The 22,850-nt window shown below is 42.0% G+C and overlaps 1 protein-coding gene across 1 annotated transcript in view; it reads left to right on the plus strand.

Moving 5' to 3' along the window:
* Positions 1-22,850, plus strand: part of ADGRV1 (adhesion G protein-coupled receptor V1) — a 387,995-nt gene that overhangs the window by 137,784 nt on the left and 227,361 nt on the right. The window contains exons 76-83 of the mRNA XM_058656191.1: positions 605-776; positions 3,676-3,915; positions 4,298-4,705; positions 6,062-6,246; positions 8,577-8,826; positions 9,329-9,468; positions 11,612-11,772; positions 16,309-16,409. Of these exons, the coding sequence (XP_058512174.1) occupies positions 605-776; positions 3,676-3,915; positions 4,298-4,705; positions 6,062-6,246; positions 8,577-8,826; positions 9,329-9,468; positions 11,612-11,772; positions 16,309-16,409 (1,657 nt within the window). The remainder of the gene's footprint in view (positions 1-604; positions 777-3,675; positions 3,916-4,297; positions 4,706-6,061; positions 6,247-8,576; positions 8,827-9,328; positions 9,469-11,611; positions 11,773-16,308; positions 16,410-22,850) is intronic.

The raw sequence follows: 22,850 nt of genomic DNA on the forward strand, positions 1-22,850 counted from the left end.
GAATACTTTGTATACCATAAAGTGCTACTCACAGGTCCTGTGACAGATTGTTTCTTCATATTTAGAACACTGATCGTTCCCTAAACACAATGGCTGGACTCAGCATAGTATGCAGAGTCCCCAGTTCCTACCACACTTTGGTACTAGATGTGAATATATTTTGAAGGCTCATCACTTATGTACCTGCATATGCTGGAGTTCCTATTTTGTAGCCAAATATTCTTTGAAAATGTAGGCCCCTATTCACCCTGTATGTTCATAGTAACAGCCATTCTTAACAGTAACATTTCCCTTTTAGGAAGTCCTGTGCGAAGTTTGAGGAGTGTTTCCTTGAAGCCGGGGTTTTTCCCTAGAATTTTTGTTTTCATGTTTTTGATAGAGTAGTTAGTGGAATCATAACACTGAACATCATCAAACAATACTGCACAAAACCCAAGCCTTGCTTTTCCTACTTGCAATGAAGAGAAGCAGGCCCTTGAAATGTCGGTGGTAAAGCAAGGCCTGGATGTGGATGTTAAGACATGGTGAGGCACAGTGATGATGCGCTGCTGTTGGACACAAGGGACGGCACTGAGTACACTTGGAGGGCTTGCTGTGTTCACAGGGCCTTTGAAGATGTCAGGGTCTTGTGGCGAGTCTCGCTCAACAAAACAGCCGTTGTGCTGCAGAAAGATGGGGTCAACCTGATGGATGAACTTGTGTCTGTATCTGGGACCACGACCTGCACCGCGAGGCAAACACAATGCTTTATCACCATCGAACGCAAGCCAGAGAAGGTAAGATACCACGAGGTACAGCATTTTTGATACCCAACTTTATTTTCTTATAATTAGCGATTTTTAAAGGCAGGTTACTGAGACAACATGTTTCTGTGGAGCTTCTCTGCATCCGTCTTGTGTTGTTGAAGCCTCGTTGCAATGGACTGTAGAGAGCTGGCTGCATCCTGAAACTTGACAAATACGCTCATGTTCCTCCTGGCTGGATTCTTCCCTTTACTAAGCTTCCTTCAGGTCCAACTGTCCCTTGTGGGAAACCTCCCTGGGCAAACATGTAACTACAAAAATAAAATACACTTAAAATTGGTGTCAGAATGTAATATGCATTTATTTTTTATGTAAAATGAGTAGATTTCACATTATTCGCAATACACATTTAGAAGTATGAGTTTTTCCTTCTTTCCTCCTTTTTTTCTTCCAAATTCTCACTTTGCAGTAACCAGCCTAAGTTCTAAATCTTAATTTAAAATCCTAATTAAAATCTTAATTATTGTTAAATAATCTTAACAAGTAAAATATTAATTTCTTAAATATCTAAGTCTAAAGCTATCATGGGGTCAGTATGAAGGCTCAGTTTGCTAGTCCTCCACTTGCAAGTGCCAGCATCAAATATGGGCACCACCTAATGTCCTCGCTGCTCTATTTTTCATCCCACTCCCTGCCAAAAGGTTTGGGAAAGCAACAAAACATGGCCCTAAGCCTTGGGACCCTGTATCCGTGTGGAAGACCTGGAAGAAGGTCTAAGCTCCCTTCACGTTGGCTTAGCTCCAGCTGTTGTGGTCATTTGAGAAGTGACTCGGAGGATGTAACATCTTTGTCTCCTTTTCTCTGTAAAATTGCCTTTCCAACAAAGTTTTTATATAAAGGTACAATGCCATATAAAATAGAAGAAATAATATGTAATGAAAGTAAAAATGAAAATGAAAATTCTCAATACAGACCTTTGCTGTATAGAGCAATTAATTCCCAGTATGCTAATTTGACTTATAGAGATTACATGTTTTGTGTGTGTTTGTGTGTGTGTGTGTGTGCTCGGAGTTGGCACAGATCAGGAGAACATGATAATTGTCCTTTTGGAAGTGACTTTTTTCACCAAGCATAATGGTTTTAAGCTGGGACCATTTTGTCACAAACAGTAAGATTTCCTTTTGATGGCTGAGTTAGTAGTCCATAGTATATAGCTACCATATTGTCTTTAGTCATCAGTTGTTGGGCTATTGTGACTTGGGTTGCTATAAACATGGAGTTACAGGTAACTGTCATGCAGATTTTATTTAATTTGGTTATGTTCCTGGTAGTGAAATTGCTTGGTCATACACTAAAACTATTTTTTTCAGGAATAAACAATCTCCATGTTATCTTCCATATTGACTGCATTTTAGCATCTTGTGTTTAATCTTAATTCTTATTTCTCTTTCTGATGTAATCTTCAAACCATAGAGCTGAGATTCTGTATTCAGGCAAATTTTTAAACAGATTTGTTGTACCATTGCTTGAAATTCTTATTTTTGCATCTGATAAACTGATACCCAATGGCATAAATGAGAGGTTCTGCAACCATGATCCACTGTGGACTTGAGAAATTATTTGAAGGAATCAGCACAACAGCACAGCTCTCTGTAGACTTTATAGCAAAGAATTGCTATCCTCATCTTTTATTAAGAGAACAACTTCATTAGACTGAGCTTATTTGAGAAGTCAGTATAGCATTCAGGAATTTGGGCTCTGATAACAGAATATGGTTCACAACTTTGTTCTTTTGCTTATTAGCCATGTGACAAGTTGCATAGTATTCCATAACCTCCCAGGCTTACATGGTTAGTAGTATGACTATTGGGCAGATAAAATGAGGTAATGAATAAGAGGTTCTTAGCAAAGCTAAGGCCTTCATGAGAACCTGACTTTGTTGTTATTTGGAATGAGTAGGAATGGAACCTGAGCATATTTAGTCGTATTTCAATTACAACTGTCAATGTTAGTTGAACAGGGGTTAAGGTAGTGTAATGTAACAAGCACATAAACAATTATACCACTGGTTAATGGTGACGTCCCCTCACCTTGGGTTAGTCTCCCAATCCTCAACTTGAAAATTTTTACACTCAATATTATCTCTAATTATTGTCTCCCCACTTATTCATGATTTGTTTTCAAGAGTATAAAGAATTGAATAAACCCAGTCAGTGGCTGAGCCAAGATCAGAACCCCTGGCCACTGTTCCTCTCTGCAATTCTTTCAAATAAATACTTCTTCAAAAATTGCAGCAAATGCTTAAACACTGAGCTTTTTCTTGTTGGAGAGAACACTTCCAAAGCAGTTCGTTGCCTTAGATATTTTGCTATTAAAGAACCATAAGATAAATCAGGCAAAAAGGAAATGGACTGAAACCCCAGAAACGGGCTCTGATCTTTCATTATGAAAATAAAGGAAGTACATCAGTCCAATGAAATACCATAGCATAGTTAAGATCTTGTATAAGTTCATCTTTTCAACAGGGATGAGTTTCAACACCAGCTACCCAATGATGTGTATAACTTACTACACATACAAAGTATGAAATTGCACAAAGAATTTCCTTGGTACTTAGCTAAAAACTTAAAACCACCACTAACACCACCACTGCACCACACAAAACGTTGCTTCCATAAAGAGGCAGACCTGGATTTTCTAGTTGGGAGATAATTCAGAAAAATTAATGTGTTTTTAGGAAACAAGTGAAGGAAAATAGGTTCCCTGCTAATCTAGCTTGGATTTTCTATTGCATTTATCCAAGAGTCATCTCTCAATGTGTATTTATTTCAGTAATAATGTATATGAATTATACCATTTCTTAATATCAGAAGTGTCTGGAAATGGGAGTTTCTTAGCAATAATCCTATTTTTTTTTTTTTTTTTTGGCCAGGTATCTCGAGCTGAAATGCACTTTTTTGTGGAACTGTATGAAGTGACTGCTGGGGCAGAAATAAACAACAGTGCCAGATTTGCCCAGATCACAGTCTCCCCGAGGGCTGAGCCGGGTGCTGTGTACTTTGCTGTAGGCTCTCGTCTGGCAGTGGCTCACAGGAAGGCCACATTGATGAGCCTGCAGGTGGCCCGAGATGGTGGGACGGGACTCAGGATGTCCGTCAATTTCAGCACTCGGGTAAGCCTGGGGTATCTTCCCCATACCCCTGTGGTTTGCTCTTACAGCTGCAAGCAAACCAGGCAAGCAGAGAATTGGCACTCCTCATTCTGAGGCTGCTGCCAGAACTCAACGTTGTGCTTAGGGCCTGGGGCTTCACCCTCAAGGCAGCTCAGTGGTTCACTCACCGTCCTTCCACATTCGTCTTTCCTAACCTTGGCCCTGTATCATGTGTATTCATCTGTCTGACTTACCCTGGGGATATGAAAAAGTACAAAACCACATGTGGTGTTTTCCATCTGGTTAAAGTAAACGAAGTTTGTATATGAAGTGTGGGTTTGACTTGGGGGCGGGGAGAGAGTTGGCAGTGTCACTGAAATGGAGTCCTTTCACTACCTACCAGGAGCTGAGGAGTGCTGAAACCATCGGTCGGACCGTCCTGTCCCCTGCCGTGTCTGGGAAGGATTTTGTGAAAACCGAGGGCACGTTAGTGTTCGAGCCTGGCCAGAGAAGCACCATGTTGGATGTCACCCTGACTCCAGAGATGGGGTCTTTAAATCCATTCCCTAAGCGCTTTCAAATTGTGCTTTCTGAGCCTCAAGGAGGTGCCAGGGTCCACGACGTGTATGGGGTAGCCAATGTCACGCTGGTGTCGGACGCAGATTCACAGGCTGTGTGGGGGCTTGCAGAGCAGTTGCACCAGCCCCTGGACGCCGACATCCTCAGCCGGGTGCTCCACACGCTCAGCCTGAGGGTGGCCACGGAGAACACGGAGGAACAGCTCAGTGCCGTGGTGCATTTAATAGGACAGGTGAGAGGTGCCTGCCAGCCCAGTGCTTGGTTTGCATGGTGCAAATTTACAGATCAAATTTTTTTTAAAAATCACACTCAGGTATAAGGTCAGTTACAGTGAATTTATGACAAAGTCTTGAGCAATTATCTTATGTAGACCTTTTTCAAGGCCATGCCTGATGCCTGTTTGGAACCCTTTTTTAAACTTGGAGAATGAGGTGACATTTGCTCAGCAGTATATTCCCCTTCGCGCCTAGATTTGTTTCTTAGGGTTGCCAAAGGGCCTCAACCACTGGGGTTGGACCAGGGTGAAGGTAGCAGCCAGGAAGTTCTTATGGACAGTGGAGTCCCTCGCACGTGGGCCCTCTTCACTGCTTTCTCAGCTGAACTTGCAGAAAACCAAATTGCAGTCAGAGCGGCCGGCACTCAAACTGGCATGCACACAGATCACAGGCAGGGTCTGCAGGTTGCTGACTTGCTCACTGATTTACAATGCCAGTCTCTCCATTTTCAGTTACATTCAGTCAGAGAGAGCAGTTGGAAGATATAAGTAATGAATTATTGTGTGTGTTTATTTGCATTTTTGAAGGTGTTTATTCATTTTGTCTCCTGTGGATTATTTTTCATTCTTAACTTCTTCGGGATGTCTACGTTCATGAATTTACATTGTGAGTTCTGTGAGCTTCTAATTGTACTAGCGTACAAAGCACTTCAAAAAGTGTGGAGGGGCTGACACCATGATGTAGTGGGTTAAGCCTTTACTTGCAGTACTGGCATCCCATATGGCCACTAGTTCAAGTCCTGGCTGCCCCACTTCCAGTCTAGCTCCCTGCCTGGGAAAGCACTGAAAGATGGCCCGGATCCTTGCACACTTGCACCCTTGCACCCACATGCTAGGCCTGAAGGAAGCCCCTAGCTTGGGACAGGCCTGGCTCCAGCCTTTGAGCCCATCTGGGGAGTGAAATGGTGGGTGGAAGATCTCTCTCTCCTTCTCTCTCTGTAAATCTGCCTTTCAAATAAAATTGTCTTTCAAAAGAATGTAGATAACATGAGCTACTAGCTCATCAATGGGAGAAACAGACCAATGAATCAAGATCGTCCTAGGTTTATTAAGAAAGGTCCTAGTACCGAGGAATTGTAATGTGTGTTGCTGGGTGGGGCAGTGCGAGACTCAGAGAAAGTCAAACTCCTGTTCTGGATTTATGTAACAGTTACATAGAAAATCACCTTTGAGATATGGCACTTCTTCATAGCTTTATTCTTGTTTTTGAGCATTCATCATTGTTAATAACCAATACGTTCTATATCCTGGCATTTAGCTTAAGTTTAGCTTGGACAACATACATCCTTACTTGTTTACTTTTTCTTTGCCTAGATAACTGTCGGAGGGAAAAATCAAGCTTTCGGGCCCGAAAGCCGAGCTCTTCTTTATGAGATTCTTTGTTCTCTCCTCAACCCGGAGCGCAAGGATACGCGGGGCTTCATCCACTTTGCCCAAGTGACGGAGAACTTGGCCTTTTCTTTGCTGACTAATGTCACCTGTGGCTCTCCTGCTGAGAAGTAAGTATCTTTTATGCCATGTATCTCCCCACCGTTTACACAGAAATATGTGACTCAAGTGGATATTTGGATGCTATAACTGAGAATTAGATAATCAATACAATGGATCTTTAGAAATATCTACTACTTTGAAAGCCAAAGACTCAGGGAGATAGACTTTGCCATCCATGGCTTCACTCCTCACATGGCTGAAGGCAAGGGCTGCCGCAAGCCAAAGCAGGGGTCTGAAGCTCGCTTCAGCTCCCCTGTGTGAGCACAGGAAGCCAGGCACTCAGCGCCTGGTGCTGCTTTCCCAGTGCCTGAACTGAAGCAGCCAGAACTAGAGCAGAAGAGCCCTTGTCACATGTAGTTGGGTCCTCAGTGCAGAGACAGAGCAGTGACCATTGCTGTCCTGATAGGACCTGGCTTCTCTGGGACTCGGCTGACTTTCAGCAGAAAAACAGGTGTGACGTGTGTGGTGCTAGCTGTAGACTGGGATCCCAGCAGAGAGGGGGATGAGGGGTAGGGGTGCGTGGGAAAGAGTAGGGGCTGATGTTGCCTTCTGGCCTCTGACATAGACCCCTTTCTAATTTCAGTTGAGTCTATGCTGAGGCTACAACCTGCATGTGTTTGTGTAGTCAAAAAGGGCTTGCCATTCTTTCTCCCCTCTGTAAGTGTGTACAGCTGTATTCAGCCAGACGATTCATAGTTTTATTCCCTGTGATCCAGTTCTTTCATTTACGTGCTCATATTTCTGTAGGACCACTGGGTTGCTTTAGTTGTGAACCTTCTATCCTGCTGTGAGTCTTCAGGGCAGAGTGAAACCAGGGTTGAGCCAGGCTGAAGCCAGGAGGCAGTACTCAATACAGGTCTCCAGCATGGGTGGCAGATGCCCACTTACTTCAGCCATTATGTGCTGCCTCCCAGAGTGCACATGGGCAAAAAGCTAGAATCAGCAAACCCAGCCACTTCAGTATGGAATGGAGGAGTTCCAAGTGGGGTCTTGAGCAGTGCATGCAACCACCCATCCCCAAATTGAAATGTTGTAAAAGGAGGCCTATACACAGGGGCCTGGAGCCCTGTATGAACTGGGCAGGTGGAAATAGATATTGGAAGGCATTGATTACAATGTACTGGTTAAATTAGGAAAGACAGTTAAGAGTAGATGTATATAAAAAGGAACAAATTAGCTCTCCCCTCTTCCTCTCCTTTCTCAAACGTTGCATGTAACATTCTGCTGTGTTTCCCAGAATAAGTTGCATTGACCAGGTTTCATTTAGATCAAGGATCCAGCTGTATGAACTCTACACCTATTGTGACCCAATTTAATCATTCGGTGCATAAAATTTATTGAATTATTCCCTAGCATTTTCTGGGAAAGTATCGGGTATTTTCATATTCTTGCAGTGTTTGCAAATGAAATAGATTCACAACAGGTTGCATGAGATCCTCTGTTGGATGATCTAGAAATTTGTACTTTAGAACAAGCATCCAAGTGATTTCAACATGCCATGTTTTGGAAGCAATTTCATCAAGCACAACATTTGATTATATCTAGACCTTCAAATCAGACTTCTCAGAGGTTAATTTAGACACCTCTGTCTGATATTAAATAACTAAATTCAATACCTGATTTCAGCTTTTGGATCCAGTTGACTGCTAACATGGATCCTGGCAGATGGTTACATGACTTAAATAGTTGAGTTCCTCCCACTTACATGGGAAACCTGGATTGAGTTACCAGTTTGACTTCAGCCATGGTCCAACCCCATCTGTTACAGGCATTTGAAGAGCAAACTAGCAAATGGGAGTACTCTGTTGCTCTGTTTCTGTCTCTGTCTCTCTTAAATAAGCACTAAAAATTAAGGGGACTATTCAGGGTTGTATTTCGTGTAGTGCAAGGTTATGTTCACAGTTCTGCCATGTATGTGAAGGGTGTGGTGGTGATTTTTTATGAAAACATGACTGAAGTGTTTTAAAGTCAGGGTATTCTTCCACAAAACCATGTAGTGAAAACACCTTACAAGCCAGCTGTACCAATCCTACTGTGACTAACACGGGCACTTATATAGCCATGGATTTGTATCATGACAGCCATGACGCAGTCTTTAATAATCCATGTTTTAGGTTACAAGTAGGGTCAAATAAGAGGATGCCAGAAGTTTGAGCCAGCAGTCCTGGCAGTTGGCCATAAAGCAGCTGAGAATTGATGCTGTCTTACTGCTCTGGGGTTAGGAGTGTCCTTGCCGTTCATGGAGAAGCGTATTCGGGGATGCTGTGGAACAGGTGTGAGATGATATACAGGTGCAAGCAGCTGTTGTTTCAGTCAACTCTCCACTTCTTTGTTGCAGAAGCAAAACCCTCCTTGACAGTTGTCCATATTTTTCAATCCTGGCTCTTCGCTGGTACCCACAACAAATCAATGGGCACAAGTTTGAAGGAAAGGAAGGAGATTATATTCGACTTCCAGAGCGGCTATTGGATGTCCCAGATGCAGGAATAATGGCTGGGCAAAATATGTGTAAATTAGTCCAGTTTACGGAGTACAGCAGCCAGCAGTGGTTTCTAACCAAAAACAAACTTCCAGCTCTGAAAAATAAGGTAACTGATCATTTAACAGCATGACGTGGTTGGGCGCTGGTATTTTCTGAGCAGACAGTAGAAACCTGCTAATTTGATCCAATGTTTCTGTTCAGAATGACACGTAGTAAATTATTGTGAAATAATTCCATCTTGAACCATTTGTGGCATGTTTCACATCTAGTTGGAATAGTCCTACATACTTTTTATGAGTAAAATAGATGCAAAGGTGGTGAGTGAACAATATCACATTCCCTAACATGGTATCTTACTATATGCTTTGTTTTTGCTGATACCAGCTGTGGTGAGGTGGTGGTGTTGCAGGCCAGTCAGCTGTATGACTCAGATAGGGGCAAGAAGTGGTCAGCAGAAGACCGTGCAAATGCCTGTATTTCTGAGTCTTCATGACAAGAGGAAGCAAGTGATGCAATGCCTAGGATAAGAAGTCAGATCCAGAGACGGCCTCAGTCACACTCTGAGCTTGAAAACTCGCTTCAATGCTTTCTCTCTTGGACTCTTACAGGTCTTGTCTGTGAGTGTGAAAGGTCACAGTTCACAGCTCCTGACGAACAACAACGAAGTTGTCTACAGGATTTATGCTACCGAACCCAGGATTGTTCCACAGACGTCTCTCTGTCTTCTTTGGAATCAGGCTGCTGCAAGGTACGTGATAGCTGTTTTATATGAACAGATTGCGGTTCTTTCATGTTCTAGTCCTACTGGAGCCTAAATTTTGTACTGAACATAGATGGTGGTCCCGGATGGGACTTCAGGTAGAAGATCTCTGTAGTGAGATGTTCTAACACTGAGAATGTACTGAGATACTAACTGTATTCTAATATTCTGATTCCGTTCTAGTTCTCCTAAGTTGAGTGCTCTGATCGTGTTACACTCTCAGCACAATCTAACATGTTCCTTGTCTTCTAATACTTTCATTGTGTTCTTCACATAATACTCTGGTCATGGTCTAATGCTGTGTGTTCTGGTACTGATACTGCTGTTTAATGCCCTGTGATCAGGTTTTATTCTCTGAGCCTGTTCCATCCAGACTTAATACTCATTGTGTCCTCCTGCTGTGTCTCTCTTCTAATACTCTGAACTCATCCGAATACTCTGTTCATGTTCTGATACTCTGTGTGCTGTAATGGTGTCCTAAGTGGTCACCATTTAATACTCTGATCATTCTCTGAGATGGCCGCTAGGGAAGTACTCAGCACTGTGCTGGGGAATGCAACAAACCACTTTGGGGATGTGTGTAGGACATTGTTGACTTCCTTGTTGCCACTTCATTCTCTGCGTGTGACCTGGCTTGCTCTCCATTCAGATAATCTTCCTGGAAAAACGTGGGCAAGGATATTCCTTGTCTGGGCAGTGTCTGGGCCTGTGCTTCTGGAGCCAAACCTCTATGGAAGGATCTAAAGGGATTTACAGGATTAACAGTCCTAGTCCTCACATGGTGGGAAATACTTTGGGGATTGGAGCCATGTGCAGGAAAGGGAAGAAGAAAATGATGTATAATTCCCTTGGCTTAAGGTTTAAGTTACTGTGACTGGAAAGTCGATCAACACTATAGGGTCAGACAGTGCTGGGAGGGAGCCTAGGGTCAATGCCAGCCTCTGGATTTAATTTATTACTAAATTTCAGTCATGCAAACTGATGAATTTTTGGACATTTAATACCTTTGATGGGATAGCAATGGTTCTCCAAACACCAAACTCCTGGTAAAATCTTTCTATAACAAGAAGTAGTATTCAATTGAAATTATTAGTGTCAGAAAATAGATCTTAAACTCATACAAATGGCCCCTGCTTTAGACTGATTGAACTTGGACATTTGTAACCTCAGGCTCATATGAAGGCATTACATGTCCAGTAGAAAACCATAGTGTTGGGGTTTACCATGTGTTGGAGTTAACTTTCTGCCTGGCCCAACGGTGTTTGATTCTGTCCTTCCTCTCCATGCTGGACAGCAGAGTGAGCTCAGCTCCCCATCAGCCATGGGCCCTGACATCTACAATGGGCTCTGCTATGCAGCTAGCGTGGCTGGAGAGTGCAGTAGATTCTCAAATTCCAGTGTGTTTATGGGAATGTAACCTGCTGTATGTGAACCAAGATAGTCTGTGTGAAACCTTAAGAGGTTTTGAGCTTAAATCTCAATTTGGTTCAGGAAGTGTGTTGTCTGTAGAAAAATTAAGAGGCCCCACAAAGGACATGACTGAACCACTAGCCACTGTGGAAAGGCCAGAAGGCTTGCCGTGTGATGCTTGGTGGCCTATAATCATGAGAAGGCTCTTCAACTGAATTAGCCAGACTTTTTAAAAGGAAACTCTTGAGGGAACTAAGGGAAAAAGCATGTATAGTATGAGTGGCTATGAAATTTTAAAAAAGGAGGGACTCCTAGATTGACAGGCAAGTAGTTTATGGTGTTCAAAAGTCTGATTTATAAAAGAATTGGCAGGAAGAGTGGGCATAGCGTATCAGGGTGATACTGATGAATGATGGAGCCTCGTGGGTGGATTAGCCCTGCCTGAGGTGGGAAATGCTGTTGTCTTGGGAAGGCCTGCTGCTTGGAACCAGGAGTGCTCAGGCAGGTCGGCTTGGCATGTGGACTGCTTCTTAAGGTGTTTTGTGGAACCTGTTGTGTCATGTCCTGGACGGAGTGTTCTCTCCAGTGCTTATTTTGACCACGTGGTTGGCTTAAGTTTCAGGGAAAGAACACTTAAGTTCAACGGGTTATTTTTTATTCGCGTCATCTCAACCCTTACATATTGAGGAAAGGGGAACAGTGACTATTGTTTCTGTTCTAGCTGGTTGTCTGACGGTCAGTTATGCAAAGTGGTTGAGGACACTGCCAACTACGTGGAGTGCGCCTGCTCGCACATGTCTGTGTACGCTATCTACGCCCAGACCGACAACTTATCTTCGTACAACGAGGCCTTTTTCTCTTCTGGATTTATATGTATCTCAGGTCAGTGACCATTTGAGTCGATACTTCCAAGTATTTGTGAGAATGAAAGTCTATTGTCCCAGATCCCTTTTATACAAGGTTCAGAAGCTGTGTAATTCATAGGCATGGAGTAAAATCTTTCTCCCCATCTTACTCGTGAATTCATTCAGTAGATAATTCTGAAAGGTCCTTCTGTACTGGGGATGCAGAAAAGAGTGAGACATGGATCTGGCTGCAGTTCTTCAGGAGTGTGTCGTCCAGCATGAGATGGGAGGCAGATACTAGGATGGAAAGGCTGAAGTGGTTATGATGCCATCTTTGGGAGGGCTTGCTCTGCAGGGAACATATCAGGATTATATGAAATACATGCACACCAAGAAGTTCGTGTTTTTATTCAAATAAAAGCACCTGCCTCAAATAAAACTTAGTTCTGAACAAGTTAACTACTGTGATTAAAAAAATCGGAGATTGGTATTGTGGTACATTAAACCTCTGCTTCAACCCTCATATCCAATACTGGAGTGCCAGTTGGAGTCCCAGCTGCTCTGCTTCCATTCAGTTCCCTGCTAATGTGCCTCGGGTGGTAGTGGAAGATGACCCAAATGTTTGGGTCCCTGTCACCCTTAGAGGATACCAGGAGGAAGTACCTGGTTCCTGGCTGTGGCCTGACTCGAACCTGACCATCAAGAGCATTTGGAGAAGTGAATCAGAAGATGGAAATCACTTGCCGGCCTTGTGGCTATGTGCCGACTTGTGTCATTCCTTTAGAAAGATGTATGTGAAAGAAAACACTCTACCCTTTCCTGATCCCCTCAACAACTGTTACTGAGCTGAGCTGAAGCCAGGAGTCCAGAAGTCGATGCAGGTCTCACATTGGTAGTAAGGGCCCTTGGGCCATCACCTGCTGCCTCCCAGGGATGGAGCAGCAGAAGGCTGGAATTGAGAGGAGAGCTTGGATTTGAATCGGATATTCAGATATGTGACATGAATCTCCCCAATGTTGGATTCTTCGGAATATGTATATACAGATCTGCTATTTAGGATGAGTTTGACTGTATGAAATAGACAATTCAGAGAGATAGAGATGTGGTTCCTGGATAAGTTAACGTAGCAAACCTGACCCATTGCGTCCCATGCCACCCCTCCCCCACAGACCTAAACTAGCTGTGGCAGCTGTAAGCATCCCATGAGCAGTGTCCAGGCTTGCCCGGGGAGAATCGCATGTCTGTGTCCTACTTGCAGACCAATGAGAACATTCCTGAAAGCCACCCAGAGCATTGTCCTCTGCATCTCCTTGCCCAGAACTAAGTTCTGTGTACCTAAAACAGTGTCTGGGAAACGATACAGAAAGACAAGCCTGAGAGAGCAGAGGGTTTGCCTTTCTGAGCACTCTCCTATACCATCCCTTCCATAAAGTAGTTTACTAGCCATTTGTTAGAAGAAGAAATGAATGGGCAGTGTAGTTCTCGTGTGCTCTAATAATGAGACATAGTTTGGCTCTTCTGTCTTCATACTTTCATGTACCAAACATTAAATATTTTAGCCATTTTTTATATTAAATTCTGTGGAAAAACATGACTTTTTTTTCCACACTTGTTCAGGAAGGAATTTCACACAGTTTGCAGCACTCTAGTTTTTTTAATTTTGTTTTTTTGTTTATTTGTTTGTTTTTTGATGATGGGAACATTTGGCACAGGTAAATCTAGCCCTGTGACAGAAGACTGCTAGAACCAAGAAACTGCATTTTTATTTCTACTCCATTTTGAAGAGTAGAACCTCTGGTGATGAGCAGCACCGGTATCAGAGGCTGGCTATCAGGAGGCCAGTCTGCTGGCCACCTTGCCCCTCTGCATGCCGACTGTTCACGGAAGACATCATTCCAGGCCTTGGGGACTTTCCTGCCCTTAGCTTCCAAGTCACAGCAACCAAAAGATGATCTGCTGAGAGGATTTATGGATGTGGAAATGTATGTAGAGGAGCAATAGAGCAGGACCTCGGGTCACTGGGTGGGAAAACAAACTAAGCTCTAAGCTAATAACTGATTTAATGACGAAATAACAATTTGGTTTTTATTTGGACTTGTCAGAAAATGCAGATACATAGAGATGCATGGGTGATAGATGCCCCATCCATAAATATTTTAAAGAAATGGGAAAATGTTCCAGTATCTTGTTTTGTAAGACTTCATTTTTGGGGAGATGTGCCACCTTCTCACACAATGGCTGTACAACAGAGGGATTCACGGGATGTGTTAATACACCAACAGTGTATCAATGCAGAAATGCAAACACTCCCCAGAGAAGATGCTTAGACAGGTGTGTGAACAGCCAAAGAATCTAGCTGTTCTGGAGAATTTTTCCTATCCGAATGAAACATTCACTGCTACCATTTTATTATTGGATAATGTATTCTTGTTTTGAATTACTTTTTTTTTAAAAAAAAAAGCCTTGTGTGTCAGTGTTCTCCAACTGAAACAGTTATCACTAAAACACTAAAAAGAAGTCAGGCCATTCTGTTTACTTAAATTTTATGCTTTGTAATGTACATATCAATGTTAATCGAGGCCAAAATGTTTGCTAATTAAAAACTGGCATGTAAATTTAAAATTCACATGCTAAATGCAGGTAATCGATAGAACATATGCTTACTTTTCTAGGTAAGCATGCACCACTTCTAGAAACTTAGTACTACATTTTAGAAACCTGGCAATGGAAGCATGTATTTTTTAAAATCTTAAATTATTATATACTTGCCCAAAGCCACATGAATCCCTAGGTCAAGGCACAGTCCATATGAGGGTGTTATCAATATTCCACCTCTTAAATAAAACATGAGCTTGATGGCTATGTCCCATGATATGCCAATAGTGTCTGGTCCAGTTCCCTGTCACTGACTTTGAATTCTGGATGGCCACCAGGTGGCATGCCTGCACATTAATCAAAGCTAAATTTACTTCATTCAGTATTTCTGAGTTAACCAACTACATTCATGCACTAAATTCATGTCATGTACTTGGATGAGTGAATGAAGGAAAGACTCAGTTCTCATGAACTAGGAAAGGGAATTGGCTCCTGTGTTTCTCTCTTGTCCAACCCTAATCTCTCCGCTTCACACTGTTTCCCCACAATCCCATAGCTACCTTTCTGAAAAATGATTGCTCAGACTTCCTGACCAACCTTCTAAGCTCCAGTAGGTGCAGAGGCTTCCTTCAGATAAGGAGCTCTATCTGCCTTAATATGAGAGGGCGATTGTGATCTGTTCCACAGAAGAGTGAGGAGCTGCACTCTTGGAAAGGAGATGAATCAGAAAACCCCCGTGTCTGGAATTTTGTCCAGACCCAGTGTATTCATGCCAACAGGTGGAAAATGTAAGTCAGTTCCATGGCTTCTGAGAAGATAGTGGGAGAAAACTGAGGGCAGAGTGTCCTCTTCATCATGGAGGCATTGATACAATGACATGAGCTTGTGTGTGCCAAGTGCGTGGCCAAGCAAAACACACAGGCCAGTTGTCATGAGGTTTCCATAATCCTTAAACAAAATAGAACCCTGGAAGACTAGACATTCATCAAAAAAAATGGGTTCCCATAGCCAATGTCAGGTACATTTTTTACAGCCAAGAAGTACTTTTAAAAATACATGTATACCTTCCCCAGAAGCCTGGTAAATATATGCCTTCAAGTAGACTTAAAACAGTAGAGAACAAGTGTTGAGGTGCAGTGAGCTGAGTGCCAGATCCAGGTGTGGCTGTTTTGCTTCATGCTAATACACAGGGAAGGTACCAGAAGATGACTCGAGTGGTTGGGCCACTGTCGTCCTTGTGGGAGGCCTGGATGGAGTTCCTGGATCGTGGCTTCACCATGGCTCAGATCTGGCTTCTGGAAGCCATTTGGGGAGATTGATTTTTCTTGTCTGTCGCTCCCTCTAGTTCATTCAGCCTTTCAAAGAAACAAAAGATACTTTTTCTTCATACAACTTAGCAATTTACATGCTTAGGTTCAAAATGATTTTGGTGGAAAGAACACATTGTGTTGCTTTTGGCACCATTCATGTTTTTCACCATTTGCCCGTAAAATTAATAAATGGCACTGTTGTAATTACATAACTGGTCTTCAGAGACAAAAAGGAGGTAATTATGAATCTTGGGTTTTGGTGGTGACATTCAGTTTTGTGCCGGAGAGATCCTGTTTACCTCTGCAAATATCTCTATTTAGTGAAACCACTTGTTCTTAGAAAATTAGATTACATTTGATTTTTTTCACCCTTAAACAAGAAAACTTGACTAATAAGAAAACAAAATGTTGAAGAAAATAACCAACTTGATTAGTATTTTTTTTTACCAAGAAAGTGGATATATGGATATTTGAAACTGAAGTTACCCTTTGATCTTCATTCAAAATATGAAGATTCAGTGAGGCCAATCAGTAGAATGGACTGAACAGGTGGAATAGGCAGGTGGCAGGCTTTGCCCGCGGTCATTACTGACGTGAGACAGTGTGCTGTGATTCTATTTGTCTATGTAAGGCTCAGGGAGGCTCACATGGACTGGTTATTTCTGCAGGTCTCTGTTTGGCCGTCCTTTCCCATATCTTCTGTGCCAGATACTCCATGTTTGCAGCTAAACTTCTGACCCACATGATGGCAGCCAGCTTGGGAACACAGGTAAGAGAGGCACTTCGTCTGTTTCAAGAAATGCTCATGTGTATTCTGTGAACCTTGAACTGAACGCATCAGTAAAGTTTAATCTTTGAGTTGAAACAAGCTACTTTGGTACGTTATAGTAGAAGATGGGGAAAGGGAGCCATATAAGGAAATGAGAGTATTGGGTTTAAAATACATGTTTTGTTAACTTTTTCCTACGGAGAAGTTCCTTACTACCACTTATAGGAAAACATCTTGTTACAAAGCCACTTATGTCAATATATTTACCTGATATTACTGCTATATATATATAATGTAGTAGCATAACATCAATCTATTCAATTGAACATATAAGTCCTTTATATGGAGGGCATTAAAATATTTTAAAATTTAGACTTTATCAGTTTATTTAATGGAACAAACTATTGGCATGATGTTCTTGAATGAAAGCATGAATATTGGTGGTAGAAGAAATATGCAAGATGAAGTTATTATGCAACTTCAGGCAGAATTTAATGCATAGTTCCAGATGCAGAAGAAAATCAAAACAAAATCAAATGCATATTGTGTTCATTACTTAGCGTTGAAAGTAGATTCCTAGGCTACATCAGGAAGTTCATGGCAAAAGAGAATTCAAAGGTAAGTTTTAGTGTGGAAAAATGTGTAAAACCATTCATTGTCCCATAAAATGTGTTTGCTGTGGAGTGTTCAAGACACTCCTAGTGCATAGAAACTGTAGTTCAGTATGATGTGTGAACGTAGACTGCTTACAGGCAACTCTGAGGAATGCATTCAATCTTGTGTTCCACATCAAGGTCTTCATAGAAGAACTGATAAACATGAACTCGGATCAGTAAAGCTTCACACAGTTTGTTGATTAAAGGTCAAAGGAGACACAGGCACTGGGTAGCCAGATCAGGAAGAGTGGATTTCCATTCTTACTAAGATGAAAGCAAACGTGCAGATACGAAGGACAACAGAATTGAGGGAACTTGGACGTGTGCTTTTGTAAAGGAAGGCATGTGACGCTGCTGGATTCGGGGTGTGGGGAGTGACGCTGCTGGAGCAGGCAGTGCTACTGTTTGCTTGGGGATGCACTGCATGTCAATTGTGCTGTACGCTTTCACCTTGCGTCTGGCTTTTTAGAACACCCAAAGTGCAGCTTCTTAAATTCTGAACAGAAATTTGAAAAATGGCATTGATGTAGGAACTGGATGATAAAATTGGAAAGTATCTGGAACATTGCCTTTTTGTGTCCCCGGTGAAAATGACCTGTACATTTCATAGCTGTCAGTGAGCAGTTATAAGTGCTGGTTTTCAAGGGAGTCCCGCACTGTGGTTTCAAAGCTACTTTGAAGGGTGGGAGACGAATACTGTGATCAAAGGGTACTTGCATTTAATAGGACGGGGTCCTTCCTACTGCCTCGGTCATCTGTTGTAGTGGTCTACCCCTACCTTTTCCTCATGTGTGTAAGGTCTTATGAAACACTTTCCATAATTACTCCTGAGGCTGTGCTCGTCACTCCTTCTGGTAATTTTTGGCAGCAGAATGTGTATAAGACTTCATAATTCTGTCATAAAATTTGAGAGAACCCTCAATGTTTTCACAAACTGGTTCCCTTTGGGATGGGATGGGAAGACTTGGTTGGGTTTATATGGGGCATTGCCTTATGCTTCACATTTTATACTTGATTTTGTAGTATATTTTAGGATAGATAAAACACTGTAGCAGGGGAAAAAATCATACAATGTATGACTTGAACCATGAAAGAACTGAAAACATTTTTATTGCTTATTTTGTGTAGAAAGAACTGGTAGGTTGTAATGTTGATAGAAAGTCCTTTTTCTCAAAAGGGTTGAGCCCTGGTTTGATTTAAAACACCCTGTAAATCAGAGAACGATCTTCCCTAAACCCTTTTTAGCTAAGATTTTAAAAAATTCTTTAAATAACAAAGAAAGCTAACAGACACTTGGGGTCCCCATTTTCTAAATTTTCTTTGTGTTGATAGTTCCAACTGGATTGCCAACGGGATTGTATTGTTCCCTGCCTCCAGTCTTAGGTTAGGAATCAGTCGTGTGGTTACATCATGAGGGATTACATCGACTTCAGAAAGGTCCTCAAAAGCAGACGCTGGGTCTGTGGAATTTTTGGCTGAGAGAATGAAGCTTGGATGGTTGGCGTCCGGTGTGAGTGCAGGGAGTCCTCTGCCAAGACCAATGATGGCTGACCTAGACCTGAACATGCTGGCTTTCATGGGGAAGAAGAGCAAGGAGATGCGATCCCTTCAGACTTCCTTTCAGAGCAGTGTAGTGAGAATTCATATGCAACTTGAGCGGTAAGAGGATGAGCTCTTGTCGCCTCTGCTCTCTACTTCAAGAAGTGTGTACAATATTGTTTCCACAATTTGTTATAGACTGCGTTATATATAGCTAGCTGAAGATGTGTGAGACCCTAAAGGTTATGCCTGCTTATCTAGAGTGTTGTTAGGGCACCTTGAGAATCATTAACTGCAAAGCACCAGCAGGTGGCAGCAGAAGATTCTTTTTAAGTCTCGATCTAGCCATGGTGGAGCTCAGACTGTTTTTTGCTATTTTACTGAAGCGATAATTACAAACCCCAGAGACTGAGGCAGAATCACATTTGCAGCGACACAGTCAGTGGTCACCTAGACGCAGAGCCCAATCACACTGTCTTTTCCCATCACAGGAGTTACTGCAAATGTGGGCAAAAGTCGTAGGTGTGTGTGACTATTGGTGGATGGCCATTTTAGCATAATAGCTTAAAATTAGAATGACAGTGAGCTCAACTGCACAGTTTCTTCTCCATGCAATGCTGCAGCATTAGTCAAAGAACTTGAAGATGGTTCCCTAATTTGAAACTTCAGAAACTGAATTAAAAGCAAATAAATAAAAAATATGTAAATACTCAAAAAAAAAAAGCTGCACGTATTTTTTGTGCTTCTTTGACGAGTCTACAGAGTATCTGCAACAAATAAATACATTCCAACATTTGCTGTTCATTCTCTTTATTGAGAATTGAACCTTACATCAGCCCTGGCTTTGGAGGCAGTTTCTAATCACTTAACTTCTGGGGCAGAAAATTATGTTCATTATGTCTACACTCTAAACTTTGAGAAGTGTTCTGTTGATCACTTTGGAATGTCATATTTAGAAGTCTTGAGATAAGGTTTGTATTTTCAGAAGTGTATCAAAAGGAATGTATTCTTCAGTGCCAAGTTATTTTTCCCTGTTTATCTAAAAGGGGGAAAAAAACCTGGATGTCAAGGAAATGTTGAAACAGTCACTTCAAGCATGGTGTGAAAAGAGCAAATTTTCATGGCAGTGAGTGATACTTGCAGGGGAAAATTTGAATGCTGTCCTTGGCATTTTTTTTTTTTTAATCTTGATCACATTGCCAACCCATGTGTTCTCCTGACAGGCTGGTGTAAACAGCTGGGACAAAGGACAAAGTTGAGGTTCAGAGTTTCTTAGTTCTTGGGGTTCTGTCAGAAAAAGCAGTTCTCTAAATCTAAAAAAAGAACAGAGGTTTCCTGATAGAAAACATGACGATAAGATAACACGGTTTACTCTGATGAATACTGCTGAGCAAGGAGAGAATGTGTTTTTCTGTCTCTTACTTGTTTGTATTGCTTCACATTTTCTAAAACTGGATAACAAATTTGTCTACAAAAACTTACAAATATGACCTCATCTGGGGTCGGTCATGTGGCATAGCAGGTAAAAATGCAGCCAATGACACCTACACCCCCTATGGGCACCAGTTCGTATCCTGACTGCTCAGATTCAACTTCTGGCTGATGGCCTAATTGTTTGGGTCCCTGCCACCCAGGTGGGAGATCGATATGCAGTCTCCTGGCTTTGGCCTGCCCCAACCTTGGCTGGTGTGGTCATCTGGGAAAGAACCAATAGATAGTGAGTCTTTGTGTTTTCCTCTCTTTTAACATTGATTTTCCAAATTATTTTTAAGGCTACATTTACCAATAAGACTATACATTGTATCAATTCCAGTAACAGTGTGAATACTTGAAAATCTGAAATATCTGTATTTAGGTTTTAGTAGCTGATGGGTTGTGCACACTCTAGCTGCATAAGCACTTTCCTGAGGAGAAAAAACATTAACTTAATGGTTTCTATTTGATCCATTTAGTTGCAAGAGACAAGGTTTCATTTTGTTTACAGCTAAGTGGTAATCTATAGTGTATATATACCACATTTGCTTTATCTAGCAATCAGTTGATGGGCATCTGAGTTGATTCCATATCTTGGCTGTCATGAATTGAGATACTAGTCCAAATAAGACAACTAGGTTTTCCCTGATCTGTGTAATGAATACATAGATCACAAAAAGTATAGTCATGTGAGTTGGCCATCCTAGGATTTAATGATTCACAGTCTTTGTCCTCTGGAGGAATGGTGGGCTGGTTTTGGTTTTGTTTCTACTTACTGTGTGCTGCTATCATTACCTAGTGGAGTGTTAAACTTGTGATTGCAAAGTGAAGTGAAACGATGACACTAAAAATTGGGAAGAAACAACCAGGCAGGAAGAGGATAGCTGGGGGATGTGGGAGGCAGGGAGCGTGCTCCTGAGTTAGTGCTGTGAAATAGGTGGGATTTGTTCACTTTTGTATGAATAGATTTTGTAAAGGTCTTTCCTTTAACATTATGAAAACGGTTCTGTGGAAGTTGGTATGAGTTGGGTGAGCAGTGTCTTTTGTCCAGTTTCTCCTGCGTCTGCTTGGGATCTCATCTGGGAAGCCTTGCTCCCATGGGAGAGTCCTGCCGCCATGTTCTGCTTTACCAGTTGATGGTCTAGCTTTGAGTCTCTAGCACCTTATAAGATCTTTGCGAATCACTGTCCAGGACTGACTGGCCGTGATCTCCCCAGTGTCAACCCTTCCCAATGGGTCAGGGCTCAATTTTGTCTTCACGCTGTTCTCCCCAGGCTGCCTCTGCTTAGAATGTCACTGTGTGCTCTAGGCCTGAAAATACTGGTGTGACCAGTACCCTGTTACCAACTGACACGGGGTGAGAGAGCAGAAAATCCGGTCAGGACAGATTTTACCTTAGTTGGAAGTTTTACTAACCAGAATATACTTTATTCCTACTTTCATTACTAGAGAAAAACATGTATCAGTTTAAGTGTGTGAATCCACACTGAATATTGCTCTTAAGAGTGGGAACTTGAAAAGCACAGAAGGGCATTACTCAGTAGAATGTGTATGACTATATGCAGGTGCAGGTGTAAGTCAATCAAGGAAGTGAGTCCTAAACTTGGATCAATGCATCTGAGTGACTTTTTAGTACCTGCTGGATAGAAGGGTAGATTAGCTACATGTGACCCCAGAACAACTGTTGATATTACTGCTCTTGTTTTTATGATTACTAAGCTCACATGATTGACCTGTTTCCCCTACTATACAGATTTCTAAGAAACGTGTTATTTCTACACGTGTACTTTCATTTAAAATGGCAAATTGCTTTGAAACTCTTCATGGATACCTAATGAGATACCTAAGTAAGGATATAGACAAGCAAATTAATCCAGGAGTCAGCGTAGGCTTGAGGCTCTTCAGTTGGTATTTCACATACCATTTCACACTCTGCAGAACTTGGTGTCGCACTGGGTATAAGATAAGCCCCTCAACAGAGGTTATAACTACCGCCTCCCTCCGAATTTTTTTCTTCCCCTTAAGAAACGTGAGTGTTCCCACTTTTTCCATATGTAAGCCTTTTCTATAATAATTTATGTATGGTCATCAGTACAGCAAAATACCACATCCATGATGATAAATGCATTCAATTGTCCATTTATGAAAGTGAAAGAAAGCTGAAAACCCTTCTCCTGGGTCAGAGTTAGGATCGTAATTTCTTTCTCTGTCACCTGCACCATGTCCATCTTATCTGAACACATTCCTGAAATGCAGCAAGAACTAGCTTCTTCAGTCCTGCTGTGGAAGAGGGCAACGGGGCATGAAAAGAGGCACAGCCTGTTGGCTCTGTCAGGTGTGGGCTGAGAAGGGTCCTTCCCACCGGAGGCAGAGTCTGTTGTCCTTGGTGACAGATGCAAGCTAAGAGGAGGGTCTGTTCCACCACACACTCATCTCCCTGCTTGGTGTTTTTTTTTATCTTGAAAACTTTGTAGAAGAGTCCCATAGAAAGAGACCAGGAATTGGTTAATTGTGCTTTGGTCTGTTTCACATCATACATTTTGATTACTTGAAACATTTATGTGTAACCCTGTTGGCCCCTGCTAGTGTAACTGCACGGTGTTGTTTGTTTTCCCTGTAGGAGAAATCAAAATTTGAGCTTAAACTTCTCTCCCTCTTCTGTCCCTTGAATCCCACTTGCATTTTTGGTAATGTTACTCTTGAATGTCATGGCCATTTGCCATGAGTCACTGCCAACATAATGTCCACTACAAATAGTAATATTGTGTCATTC

The sequence above is a fragment of the Ochotona princeps genome, chromosome 28 (genome assembly GCF_030435755.1).
Source record: "Ochotona princeps isolate mOchPri1 chromosome 28, mOchPri1.hap1, whole genome shotgun sequence".
Lineage (NCBI taxonomy): Eukaryota > Metazoa > Chordata > Mammalia > Lagomorpha > Ochotonidae > Ochotona > Ochotona princeps.